This window comes from Eptatretus burgeri, chromosome 14, assembly GCF_056783735.1.
Source record: "Eptatretus burgeri isolate ZD-2024b chromosome 14, Ebu_testis_v1, whole genome shotgun sequence".
Classification (NCBI taxonomy): Eukaryota; Metazoa; Chordata; class Myxini; order Myxiniformes; family Myxinidae; genus Eptatretus; species Eptatretus burgeri.
The window spans coordinates 59,761,330-59,775,605 of NC_140974.1; the positions used below are offsets into that span (position 1 = coordinate 59,761,330).

The following is a 14,276-nucleotide window of genomic DNA, read 5'->3' on the forward strand; positions in this document are numbered from 1 at the left end:
CAAATCACTCTATAATGCCAAAGTCTTTGTAGCTGTGTAAAAGGTAATATTAGATGATCCCCGACCTCATTCATCCATGGATGTAGGGAAGTGTTTTTGGCCCTCACAAAAAAAATATTTTAAAAAAACAAAATTTGATTTCTTCAAAATGCCAACAAGATTTGAACAGCACCGGGCAACGTCGGGTACCCCTGCAAGTTCACAATAAACCTGAGATCATTGATATTTTTTGAAAGCTTGAGTTTCAAATCCTTCCTTCATTTTATTTTCTCCTTGCAGTTAGTGTATACTCACATGTGAGCATGTCAAATGATAATTATTGGTCGGTAGTGTGTTGAAGAAAACATTTTTTTCTGATTATCTTGTTGCGGTTTTGGAAGACCCCAGGGAGTAACATCTAACACATAAAGGAACCCTCGAGTTTAGATATATCCATAGTATTTTGTTTAGTTAGATTTTAGTTTAGTTAGACCTCACCCATCAGTGGATAGGGAAATGTGTTGTGTTTGTGTGTAGCACATTCAAATTCCCTTTGTAACTCTTCTTTTCTGGATTCCCTCTCTTCTTATATACCTTCTTATCTCTCTCCCCATCCCTTTTAATCTCTCTCCAACTCAGCACCTATTTACAGCACATCCATACACACAAACAACATGCTTTACAAAACCAGTATTACAATGACAGAACCCACATTACCAATCGGACCCATCATATCACTTAAGTGCCACTCGGTCCTGCGCGGCACCTGCATTATAGCGCTTGGGTGTTGCTTGGTCTTGTGCAGCACCTGCACTGACAAACCAATGAGCACAGCCTGACAACAGCGGCGCTCCAATGAGAAGGCAGCTCCCAAGATAAACAAGCAGCGCAAGTTTCTTAGGCTACACCTCTTCCGAAGAGCTATACAAGTCTGGGCATCCCAGGACGTAGGGCTGTGTGCATCCAGGGAACCCCGAGAGCCAGATGGAGCCTGCAAGGAGCAAACTGTGGGAACGTAAGCCTCTGCAAGGACGGGATCTGCTGGGAGCGATGGAGCTGATGCCATCGAGCAAGCGGAAGAGCCGTGGAGTTCTGTCCCTGGATGTGCCAGCGAACACACACTGCTTTACACTATTTTCTCTTTCTGTCCCTATTTCTAATCGTTCACTTGGAAGGCACAAGATCAATCAACGATTGCACCCTCGACTCGTTCAAAGCTGGGGTTACTGATTTGCATTCATGATTTCGTCGATCACATTACCAAGCATCCACTCTCATCCCTCCCCACACGGCGTATCACATCACCCTCTCTTCTTTCTCTCCCAACCCCTTTTCAAGTTGGGACCAACATAAGCCCACAAGCTGAATCGCAAAGAAGCCCCGCTTTCTTCTTCTTCACTCTGGCTATCCCTCTTACATGTCATATTTCCCAGATTGAATGAGGTGTCTGTGTCTGCAGTTTCATGATAACTTGACTGTCTAAGGAACTTGCATGTTTAAAGGTAAGATTTTCCTTTGTGATTCTGCATTGCTTGTATACAAGTGCTTATTTGTAAACATGACCAATCGGTTCCAACTTGCCTGAGTGTCTCTTTGTCTCTTGGTTAGATGGAGTATGTAAACAGTGGATAGGAATTTTGTCCTGTAGTTTTGCTACGGTCAGAGACTAGTTCACATCCCACTTACCGTTCCGCTCAGCCATTCTTGATTTATAGGAGTGGGGCGTCGAGAGCACGATTCCATATCTGGGGGGATTAATTTGCCAGGAAGTTAATGCGGGAATTTGACAGGAAGACCCTACCAAAATGAATCATCTCAGATGGTGACTGTGATTGCTTAGCAACCCGTCGTGTCACGGAGTTATCTGCGGCTTATCAGCTTCCGGATCAACAGTTGGGAAGTGGGTCCACAAGCCACTCGTGGCTCCACAAGTCCCTCGTGGCTCAGCCAGCAAACACGTAACAATATCTACTTATATAATGAAAAGAAAACAAGTTGGTATGTTTTAGAGCAGGGGTCGGGAACGTGTGGCTCGCGAGCCAGGTATGGCTCTTTTGATGATTGCATCTGGCTCGCAGATAAAATTGGAGTTTGAAACTTGGAAAGCCCAATATTTCTCGCAGAAGCTTTACCTATAGTTTTAATGGTGTCGTGCTTCATTCACGTGCAGGGCTGCACTTGGCAGAAGGAGAGAAGAAAAAACACCTCCGAATTGTCTGAAGCGGTTTTTGTTTCGTCCAGTCATGCGGCCGACGCGAGTAGTGATTTCGGTTCCTCCAATGACGTGCCGCCGCCGAGACGCATCACGGAATTCATCTCGACCAATCACGCGCCACCGCTGAGGCGACAGCATCCCAGAGTCGGCCGGCCGCGCCGCACCTCTCGAGTATGTCAGCCCGTGCGCAGGCCAGCCAGACTCACTTGGGTCAACATCTCCCTCTCTCTCATTTGCTCAAAGCTAACCCTTCGACGAAGAAGATGGCGAAAAGAAAAAAAGATGAGGAGTATCGTACATTTCAGGACGAATGGGCCGAAGAATTCGCCTTTGTGGAGAGAGCAGGTTCTGTGGTGTGTCTAATTTGCAATGACAAAATTGGATCGATGAAACGGTCGAATATAAAGCGGCACTTCGACACGCGCCATGCTACCTTTGCATCAAAATACCCTGTGGGAGACAGCAGAAAGAAAGCGTGCCAAGAGCTACTGAGCAGGGTGCAAGCCAGCCAGCAGGAACTCCGCGTATGGACCCGGCAAGGTGACTATAATTCCGCCAGCTTTGCTGGATCTTTAGCAATAGTGAGGAACGGAAAACCATTCACAGATGGCGAGTATGCAAAAACGTTCATGCTGGATGTCGCCAATGAACCTTTTGATGATCTTCCGAACAAAGACAAGATAATCAAACGGATACAAGACATGCCTCTGTCGGCAAGAACTGTTCATGATCGTACCATCATGATGGCAAACCAAGTGGAGGAAATGCAAGTGAAGGACATAAATACAGCGCCGTTCTTTTCCCTGGCTTTGGATGAGTCAACAGACGTAAGCCATTTGTCGCAGTTCAGTGTGATTGCAAGATATGCTGCTGGTGATACACTGCGCGAAGAAAGTCTTGCTGTTCTGCCAATAAAAGGGTCCACAAGAGGTGAGTATTTATTCAAGTCTTTCATGGAGTTTGCTCAAGAAAAAAATCTACGAATGGATAAACTTATCTCGGTGTGTACTGATGGTGCTCCGTGTATGGTGGGGAAAAACAAAGGATTTGTGGCGCTTCTCCGTGAACATGAAAATAGACCCATCCTAAGTTTCCATTGCATTCTACACCAGGAGGCACTTTGTGCTCAGATGTGTGATGGGCAGCTTGGCGAAGTGATGTCGCTGGTCATTCGTGTGATCAACTTTATTGTTGCCCGAGCCTTAAATGCTCGCCAGTTTAAAACACTGCTGGATGAAGTTGGAAATAACTATCACGGTCTGCTTTTGCACAGCAATGTGCGTTGGTTGTCAAGAGGGAAGGTGCTTAGCCGTTTTGCGGTTTGCCTGAACGAAATCCGGACTTTCCTTGAAATGAAAGGGATTGAGCATCCTGAGCTTGCCGAAACTGAGTGGCTCCTCAAGTTTTACTATCTCGTGGATATGACTGAACATCTGAATGAGCTCAACGTGAAAATGCAAGGCATTGGAAATAGAGTGTTATCCCTTCAACAAGCCGTGTTTGCTTTTGAAAACAAGCTGGAGCTCTTTATCATGGATCTTGAAACAGGTCGTTTACTACATTTTGAAAAACTGAGACAATTTAAAGATGCATGCACAGCAAGTGAGCCCACTCAAAACTTTGATCTCCACCAGTTAGCTGGCTTCACATCCAGTCTCCTACAGTCATTCAAAGCATGCTTTGGAGAATTTCGTGAGCACACTCGTCTTTTTAAGTTCATCACCCATCCAAACGAGTGTTCACTGAACACAGCCGACCTGAGTTACATTCCTGGTGTCTCCGTCAGAGATTTTGAAGCAGAAGTGGCTGACCTGAAGGCCTCAGACATGTGGGTGAATAAGTTCAAGTCACTGAATGAAGATTTGGAAAGAATCGCACGACAGAAAGCAGAGTTGGCGAGCAAGCACATGTGGACAGAAATGAAAAAACTTCAACCCGAAGACGAGCTGATTATCAAAACTTGGAACGCGCTTCCTGTCACATACCTCACACTGCAGCGTGTGAGTATTGCTGTGTTGACCTTGTTTGGATCTACGTATGCATGTGAGCAGTCATTCTCACATCTTAAAAACATCAAGTCCAACCTACGATCACGTCTAACGGATGAAAGCCTCAACGCTTGCATGAAGCTTAACCTCACCAAGTACCAACCAGACTACAAAGCCATCAGCAAATCCATGCAGCACCAGAAGTCCCATTAATGGTGAGTATTATAACAACATTATTTAAAAGAATAAATTCAGAGGCTTATTATACTCACATTTAGTTGAATTCAGTCTTAAAATATATTATATGGCTCTCACTGAAATAGATTTCCAAATATTTTGCTTTAATGGCTCTCTGAGTCAAAAACGTTCCCGACCCCTGTTTTAGAGTATTGTGAATGTCTCATTGGCAAAATCTTTTGAATGACCTCATCTATCCAATTGAAGAAGTGCCCAGGTCCTTTTAGTACCATTCAGTTCAACTGAACCAATTAAATGTCATTTCTGTTATTTTGGAAGCTATTATGTTTCTTTTAAGCCCTACTATTGCCCCAAAACAAACCATTGAGACGTTGTTAAAAGTAATGGGATATTTTTAGTCTGTCTGCAACAACTGTGAACATTGCTGGAGTATGCATCCCCTTCAACACACTCCAGCTAGGTTACAGCTGCTTGCTGTCCACAACCCTGCTATATCAACCAGAAAACTATCCATATTATGTAATTTTAGCCCTTCCATGAGTTTCCACAAAAATGGACAAAACATGTCCTTGCAAAAGTAATAATATGCTTTGATTGTTTTTAATATCATGAAAGCAATTGTGCTGCAGTTACTTACAGGATATCCGGGGGCACCATGAGGTCCTTTCTCACCAGTCTTTCCTTTTAGACCCTGCAAACAATGCAGCAATAAGGATGGAGCAAAACAGAAAAAGTACAGGGAAGTCAAAAGGTTTTTCCTTTTGTCAAAACAATTCAGACAGAAACATGACATCCATGTAAATGGCATCAGCTGGAAAGTCATCCCCCAATGTGGGGATGGGGGAGGAAGGGGAGTGACACTGGCACAAAACTACATAGAAAAGGACAAAGGTTAGTGCTGAGTTAAATTGGTGTAGTATCACTCTTTCATGGCTGAGACAATACCTTTTGAACCCATTTTGCAAAACAAACTTTCAAAAGATTTTTGAGGACTTTCCTACATCGCAAACCTGAAATGTGCTTCCACATGCCACACCATAACTCACACGATCTCCTGGAGGTCCGGGAGGGCCCTCAGTTGTTCTATCTTCTCCACATTCTCCCTGCAATAATAACCACTAGTAAGGAAAATGTAAGTGTTTGGTATTCCAACTTCAACACATCCTAAAACTGATAGGAAAATTCTGCTGCCTGAGTGGTAAGGAAGACTTGTGCCTGAAAACTTGCATATCCATGATAATAGCATCGCAGTGAAGGCACTGCCATTGTTCATCATAAAAGAGTACTTGAAGAGAAATACCTTAATTTTAGAGAAAAGACATAAATATTGATTTTACCTTCTGGCCTTGGGAGCCTCGACGTCCATTGAATCCTTTAGGACCCCGATGACCCTGAAACACATACTTTTCGTCTGTTAGAAATTGCAAAAGACTTGCCGTGTACAACGAGGAAGTTGTCTCAAACTGATTAGACTAAAGTGAGAAATTAGCAAATAGCATGTTCACCTCTATCTGTATCTTTGTGCCCCCTCTTAATTAAAACATTTAAACCAAGTGATTAAAAAGCCCACAGGACTCTGAGACACATAAAATATCTTTTACAATAGGTTATTAACCATTATCTTGATGCTGCTGCACCCCAAAGCCCATGCTGCATATTAATCTAAAATGTACGGCTCATAATATAACCATTTTCATGCTGAACAATTTTCATAATCATTAGAACCATCTCTCTGCTGCAATTGAGACCAATTTCTAATAGCTCACACAGGCCTTAAACAAAATCAGGATAACAATGGAAATCACAATAGCACGGCACTCGGTAGAGCGCATACCTCCACCAGGCTGAACAGTTTAAGTTTTGTATCCCACTGATAGGCCGGCTCTGGAGCCGGACCTTAACCAAAATCTAATTGGCTTGTTCTTGTCACCTACCCAAATCATCCACCAAGTTTTGTCAATATAATTCCACAACTTTTTGATATATTGTGCTATATATTCTTTTGGCCCCATCTCTCAATTGGCGGTCACTTAAAAATTAAGAAAAATTCTTGGATCCGGATCTTCATCAAAATCCAATAAATTTGTCCTTGTCACACACCCAATCTGTCCACCAAGTTTCGTCCAAATTCGTCTATACATTTTTGAGATATCGTGCTATATATCGTTTTTGGCCCAATCACTCAATGGTGAAGAATCACTTTAAAAATTCTCGCTTCCGGATCCGGATCAACACCAAAATCGAATCAATTCGTCCTTGGCACCCAACCTCTCCATCAAATTTCGTTCAAATCCATCCACAACTTTGTGAAATATCCTGCTCACAGACAGACACACAGACAGACAGACAGACAAACAGAGAGGGGTGAAAAGATAACCTCAGTCCACTTTCGGTGGCAGAGATAATGAAGGAGAAGTAGATGCAGAAGCTGGCCACTCTCAAAATAACCAATGAAACTAAAGAGAAACATTCAAGCACATGATATTATCACTTTGCCGAATAGGGATTGATGCTTCGTGAGTTTAATGACGATAGATTTTGTATTGGCTTTTCCTGGAAAGAATGGCTAGAGTTTTAACAGAACAGTCTTACATATAAATCCTTTGCGGAAGTAAGAGGATTAAAAAAGTGCAATCAATTTTGTTCATCCAATATTGCCAAGTTCAAATACTCGGCTGAGTTCAAATATTGCCAAGTATTGTATTGCGCATGCAAGTGCATAGAGGTATTGCAGCAGATTCCAAGATGGCGACATTTTACCTTGCGCACTTCGCTTATTGGTCCCCTACCGGTTTCACTGGATCTCTCCGTCTGTCCATCCGTCCAGCCCACCAATGATTTTTCAGACTTTATTTTCCCCCATACCCTTTAACATATTCAACAGAAACTTGGAACATGGTTTTATTATGATAAGTTACAGAACAGCAGCGAGTTTCAGGGTGTTTTATCAATTTTTTCACAGAGTTATGCCCTTTTTAAACTGAGAAAAAAAATATCACATATTACACATGGGTCAGTGTTCAGCTGGACCACTTCTTGTTCTTGTGTATGGCAGCTTGGCTGCCGGGTAGTTATCATGTTGGTGGGGTCCGATGCTGTGCCCCCATACCAGTACACTGGTACTCATTTCGCTGACCTCAGGATTACAGGCTGAGTCAACCTCACCTGGTGTTAATTCAACAGTGAACGGGGCTCAAACTCAGAACCTTAAGATCCCAATCCTCAGCTGGCCTGACTCCACCCCAATAAAATCATGCACCGCCATTGCATGAAGCAACACAGATCAGCAGGCCTCAGTCCTTAAGCCTGGGAGTTTGTCTATGGTTCAGTGCAATTGGAATGGTACCAGCTATATCACCACAATGTATTTATTATACATGCACGTAAGTCATACGCATATGTTTTTGCCTCATGTACGTACATCGTTATTTTTTAATATGAAATAGGCAAAGCCGAGACATGAACGAAACATGGTGGGTTAGAAAGGCTTCCTTCTTTAATTTGGTTACAGTATCGGCTCGAGCTTGCATTAAATCAAACGAATTTTTATCACCGGTTTGTTATCCTAACTTGTCCTTTTATTTTGCTGAGTAGACCCAAACATGGTGGGTTATAGGGTTTCTTCTTCTTAATTGGGACCAGTAGGGAGGAATGTATTGCAAAGCAATTCTCGCTCTTGTAGTTATTTGTTAGAATTGGTACAAAGCTGTATCGGTCAAGTAAGATTGTTCAAGTGAATTCTGAAGGTGATTCATTCATTAATTTCAGATGCAGGCGATGGCTGCTGTTTGTATCATTGCTGGGAGCGTGGCTGTGCCGTTGATGCAGTGCCCCCTGTAGGCTAGGGCAGGAATTTGTAATTTATTCATGGTACCGGTGGTATCTCGCCTACTCTTCGTGAAGGACACCGTGGGATCTTTAATGCCCATCAACTAATGCCAGTAGAAGGGATTCCCGTTTATCGTCCATCTGAGGGGCAGCACACACATTGATGAATCACCCTGCCTGCGAAACAATGGGATGACAGTTTATAGCTGGGTCGAGATTCAAACACAGGCTAGACAGCTTAGAGGTGAGAGTGTACGCATCCAGTCCACCCTGCCATCCCTCCGAAGGTAAAAGTGTGTCAGAGTTTTGCCAGTGAGGTCAAAAGACTTTCACAATGGCACAATTTCTTGTGACATAAAAGTAAATATGCGAAAGTATGTATAAAACATCAGGTGATAAAGGTGCAATTGACTCAAAGGTTCTGTGTCACATGAGAACTGACATAGCAATTCTTACCGCATTTCCTGGAGATCCACGCTCACCAGGAAGTCCTCTTCGACCAGGTGAACCCTGTGTGAAATGATTACATCAATCAAGACATGTGAAGTTATGATTCATTTTAAAAAAATGATGATTTGTTTCAATGAATCATAATCATTAAGATTTTGACGACAATGGGTAAATAACTTTGTGCTGCAGACAAGGAAAGAATGGAGAGAATGACAGGATGAGCCAAACTATTGAAGGTCGTTTGGTGAGGCATGTACTAACCATGGGTCCCATTGAACCACGCTTCCCTCTAGGGCCAGGCCAACCCATTATTCCAGCAATTCCATGGCTTCCTGGCTCACCCAAAGGCCCGGGGGGAGCTTGTTCGCCCTAATGATCCAGCACAGATGTACACACATGCAAGTACATGCCTTCATTCTGGCTGAACTCGATTCTAAAATGTACTTTGCTCCTGATGCAAGCTATTCTAAAGACAATGCCATGGCAGCAGGTTTGGAATGTGCACATGTGGTTTGACACAAAAAAATCACAGCAGTTTCAGAAATTCCAATTTTGTCTGCAGGTAGCATCAAGCAGAGCCAAACAGTGGGTGGCAACTATTTACCTTGGCACCTTGCTTGCCTCTCTCGCCCACTTGGCCCATTTTCCCTGCAATCCCCTGTCAAATGGGCCAGAGAAGCAGAAATTCAGGCCAGACACAGAGATGAAGGGTGTGAATAAAAAGCAATTAGAACTAGAAAGCATCTCAAAATGCAAAGCCCGTCCGAGTCCGCTTTGTAATTGAAATAAATTTGCTGAAAATGACAGCTAAAAAAATGAACATTTTATTTCTCCAAATTCTCAAAAAAAGGTTTGCTGTAGATTTGATGACAAAAGTTCAATTGGTAAAAATTCTATAGCCTGGTCAGACACAATGAAGCTCAATGGTAAATAAATAAAGAAACTCTTAAGTGATTTTTAAAAATGGGGCGTCTTGCGCTTGACACGATGCAGCGGGGCTAATACGGGCTATTTATAGTCACTATGACTTTGCCCTTTCACATTTTGATCCAAATTTTAATTATTTTCTCCATATTCTCCAAATAAAGGTTTGTTGAAAATTTGATGACAAAAGCTTAAAAAAGTTATGGCCTGGACAGATGGACAAATACACACACACACACACACACACACACACACACACACACACACACACACACACACACACACACACACACACACACACACACACACACACACACACACACACACACACACACACACACACACACACACACACACACACACACACACGCGATTACAAAACACCGTCTCCCACTGCGCATGGGGACAGACTATTAACAGGTGGTGAAGACCAGTGGATAGAGATTGAGATAATCATGGAAATTATGCCGCAAAATGCCAGATTAATCAGATTACCCCCACTGCTGAACACTGCAGCATGATGTTATAGAAGAATCTCTTGTGCCAAAGATTTCCAAAATTTTGATGAGGATCAAGTCCTCTCTGACAGATCCACAAAAAGTGAGTTCTCCACATTTTCAATTTAGAAGTGAGCAAAACCATACATATATATATATATATATATATATATATATATATATATATATATATATATATATATATATATATATATATACATATATACATATATATACATATATATGTAAACAAATGCATCACTTTGCTTTGACCACACACGTCTTATAGGATATGCAACTTGTAGTTGGGATTAGAATTCACACTCTGAGTATGAAAAAACAACACCACATAGCAGCTGCCTGGTAGCAGAAGGCTCCACCCCTTGTACGCACATCCTTTATTACTGTATATCATGGACGTGAATCGCAAAATCAGCATGACGTTTGTTAAAATTCAATTTTTATTTGGAATTTGCTTTTCCATCTGCATTTTTTTCTGAAGGAAATGAAAGCTAAAAATACAAGTGGTAAAGTAAATTGCTATATCGATGCAAATAACCATCCTGCTGAAAATGGGTCTACAGTGGTATTTAACGTAATGAATGGATATAAATTAACACAAATCTTATAGCTTGTACCTGGATTCCAATTGCTCCTGGATTTCCCAGGCTTCCTTCAGGTCCAGGATGACCAATGTATCCACGAACACCCTTCTCTCCTTCCATCCCCTCGTCACCTTTGTCCCCCTGCGTTCATACATCGTTTTGCTTTTGGTAAATCGCCCTTTTAATCACATCGCAAAATTCTCAATGCTATGAAATGTAGTACACTGTGAGATTATCCAAATAATATCGCTGTTCATTCACCTTCAACCCATCCATTCCAAGCTTTCCAGAATTTCCCAAACTTCCAGTATTTCCCTAGTGAAGGGATAACAAAGATGTCAGCTTTCAGAATGCACTTGTTCCACAAAAACCTGTCAAATGTCTGGACCTGACACATCCAGTGCAATCAGTGAGATGGAAGAGTGAGGTGATGCAGGTGAGTTGATGGAGGGAGGAGGGAGACGCGAATTGACGAATCGACGTGATACTTACTCTGAGTCCAACCAAGCCAGGCTCTCCGGCCATTCCCCTCTTGCCTTTGTTACCCTGGGTCAGAGGGGCAGGTGTGGACAAGACCGAGTTGTCTGAATAAGCATTGGGTTTGAGCATATGGAGACAACACGGAGGGATGGATCGATGTCAGTGTGCTGTGCTCAGCACGTGTTTAATTTGTTATGTTAAACAGAACACGATTTTGTGCGTCTCAGTTACACACACAGCCCACTCCTGGTGGAAAAGTGAGCGCATCAAGGATGGGAATTGTGTTGGTTTGTCTACCTTCTCCCCATCTTCTGCGGGAGGTCCCATTTCTCCAGCTGGTCCCAGTGGACCCTGCAAATGCGCAACCATTGGGTCAATATGCATGAGGAAAAAGTCTCTGTGAATTCTGCCACATTCGTGATTTATCAGCTCTAAAATGTATGCAACGTTTTATCAGTACCGCAAATCCCTCACACGGCTTAGGGATGAATGGATGGATAAGCGAGTTAAAAATTGCTGGAATCGAAAGCGTGGCATTCGTCATTGTCATTGAATATCTGCTGGTGGGGTATCTCACCATTGGTCCTCGATCTCCTGATGAGCCAACCACTCCAGTTGGTCCTTTGGATCCCTAGGAATAATACAAAATAATGAAAGAAAGAAATTTCAAACGTTAACAATTATAGTGGATTGATGCAAAGCGAATGGGAAATGTTTTCTCAGTAATGACAAATTTCGCTTTCAGCTGACAAAAGCAATACATGCTTCACAATGCAGCACTCTGCCAGAACAAAAGTTTTATCATAGATTCTATGGAAATGTACAAAAGCCAAGAAGGAAGAATGCAATCATTCAGCTATCCTCCTACAACTGAGTCAGCACTCTTTTGAACTTAAGGGCTGACACCTACATATCATATGCACATACTTTATCAGCTAAGGATTAAGGTAATAGTAAAGGTGAGAACCCACCACCCCTCCAAAAAGTTTTTTTTACTGGCAAAGAAAGAAATAAGAAGATGTAGAACTAAGGGAGAAGAAGAAAAAGAAACGAGAACGGCACTCGGTGGAGCGCATACCTGCACCAGGCTGAGCAGTTTACGTTTTGTAACCCACTGATAGGCTGAATCTGCAACTGGACCTGAACCAAAATCTAATTGGCTTGTTCTTGTCACCTCCCAACTCATCCACCAAATTTTATCTGAAGACATCCATAACTTTTTGAAATATTGTGCTGTATAACGTTTTTGTCCCATCTCTCAATGGTGAAGAATCACTTCATAAATTATAGTATCCAGAACTGGATCCAGATCTTCACAAAAATCTAATCAATTTGTCCTTGACAAACACTCAACGTGTCCACCAAGTTTCGTCTGAATCCATCTACAACTTTTTGAGATATCTTGCTCAAGGACAGACATACAGACAAATGGGTGACCGCATAACCTCCATCTACCAAAGGTGGCAGAGGTAATTCAAATGCAAATAAAGGCAAAGTAGGAAATAAGAAAAGTGAACAGAAGGAAGAAGAGGATTGGCCGTTTTTTGCTTTCTGTGCATGTGCAGCTCATCACGAGGTGATCCAAGCTCAAGTCTCACATCGTATGTTGACTTTTCCATTGTCTCATAAAAGTCTTTGAGCTCACGTGAAAGTACACTGATGTCTATTAATGTTTTTGTCCTGCATGTGATCTTTGTACAAGGTCACCCATGAATGTTAGACACCGGAGAAAACAAAACAGGAAAAACCAACAAAAAAGGACGATGGATGTGTTACGCAACATCTGCAAGTGGAACAACCACTTCCATGGAAGGAGAATACAATCAAGTCAAATTGAAAAAACAAATGGGTGCTGAGGGGATTGAGAATATCCTCTCCTCCTCTTCCCTTTCTTTATAAGGGGTGAGGTCCGATAGCAACAAGCTGCTGCCCTGCCTTGATGATGATACTCCTCCACCTCCCTCTGTCCTCAGCAAACTCTCTCCACTCTCCAACCACCCCTACCTTGTGGATATCCCCCCTCACACAAGCCTCCCATCTCAACTGTGGTCTACCTCTTTTCCTCCTACCTTGCTCCCTCGACATATCCACTCTTTATGCATTCTCTCTTCCCCCATCTGTGCCAAGTGTCCAGCTCACCTCAGCAGGGATTTCACCAATCTCCCTCAGTTCATCCATCGTCCTTCTATCCACCCTCTTCACTCCTGCAATCCTCCTGACCCAGTTGTTTTTACAAACCTGCAGCCTCTGTTGTCTCTCTGTCAGTGTCACCATCTCCAGACTGTAAAGGTAGGCCAGCATCACACATGACATCAGAACCATCCCTTTCACTTTTTTGTCAGGTGAGGCCAGATCAGATCTGTGGCTTACTTTATTATTATTGTCAGTTAAGGTCAGGTCAGATCTGTGACTTGCTCCATGCACCATGTAAACCTGCACTAATCTGTTTCATGGTCAGGTTGTCGTCGACGAAACCGTCTCCCCCACCAGATTTCCTGGTGAGGAGAGTGTACGAGTATGGACACCCAACGAGGATGAAAAACAAAACCTGTCAAAAACAAAACCTCACCTCTTATAAAGAAAGGGAAGAGGAGGAGAAGATATTCTCAATCCCCTCAGCACCCATTTTTTTCAATATAAACTTGATTGTAAGCTCCTTGTAAAGGCCCGGTCACACCTTGACGTTTTAGCCAGCGATGGCAACGTATTAAAATGTATGTAAAACGCTGGCTTACATTGAACTTTTGATGTTTTTTTTTTAAAGATTCGGACGTATTCATAGCGACTTGGTCTTATGTATAACGCATTGGTAACGGTCACAGAACGTTTCGTTGTGTTATAGATAACTTATACCAACGAATGCTGAACCTGTTGTCGGCCTACACAACCGATGCCCAACGATAGTCTAACTTAGGCATAGCGCGTTGCACGCATCGCCGACGATGTCGTGACGTAGCCTATTAAAAGGCTGACGCACAACGATTCGAATCATAACTGCCGTAGAAATGGAAGTGACAACATCGCGGTCACACCTTGGCGATCTTGCCAGCGTATGCCGACCTAAGAAAAATCTGTCTAAAACGTTGGGGCACGTCAAATACGGTATGAGTAA

At 42.7% G+C, this 14,276-nt stretch overlaps 1 protein-coding gene across 10 annotated transcripts in view; it reads right to left on the bottom strand.

Annotated features, from left to right (window-relative positions):
* COL27A1 (collagen type XXVII alpha 1 chain) overlaps positions 1-14,276 on the bottom strand; it is a 216,149-nt gene that overhangs the window by 56,558 nt on the left and 145,315 nt on the right. For 9 of the 10 annotated variants that reach the window (XR_015051287.1, XR_015051288.1, XM_085855093.1 and 6 more), the window contains 11 exons: positions 11,742-11,795; positions 11,462-11,515; positions 11,177-11,230; positions 10,946-10,999; positions 10,718-10,825; positions 9,263-9,316; positions 8,920-9,027; positions 8,665-8,718; positions 5,718-5,771; positions 5,391-5,483; positions 5,018-5,071 (listed from right to left, as the gene is read on the bottom strand). Coding sequence is in view for 8 of the 10 variants with exons in the window: in XM_085855093.1 (XP_085711219.1) it covers positions 5,018-5,071; positions 5,391-5,483; positions 5,718-5,771; positions 8,665-8,718; positions 8,920-9,027; positions 9,263-9,316; positions 10,718-10,825; positions 10,946-10,999; positions 11,177-11,230; positions 11,462-11,515; positions 11,742-11,795 (741 nt within the window). In the remaining 2 variants the exon portion in view is untranslated. The remainder of the gene's footprint in view (positions 1-5,017; positions 5,072-5,390; positions 5,484-5,717; positions 5,772-8,664; positions 8,719-8,919; positions 9,028-9,262; positions 9,317-10,717; positions 10,826-10,945; positions 11,000-11,176; positions 11,231-11,461; positions 11,516-11,741; positions 11,796-14,276) is intronic. The other variant, XM_085855092.1, reaches the window with a different exon arrangement.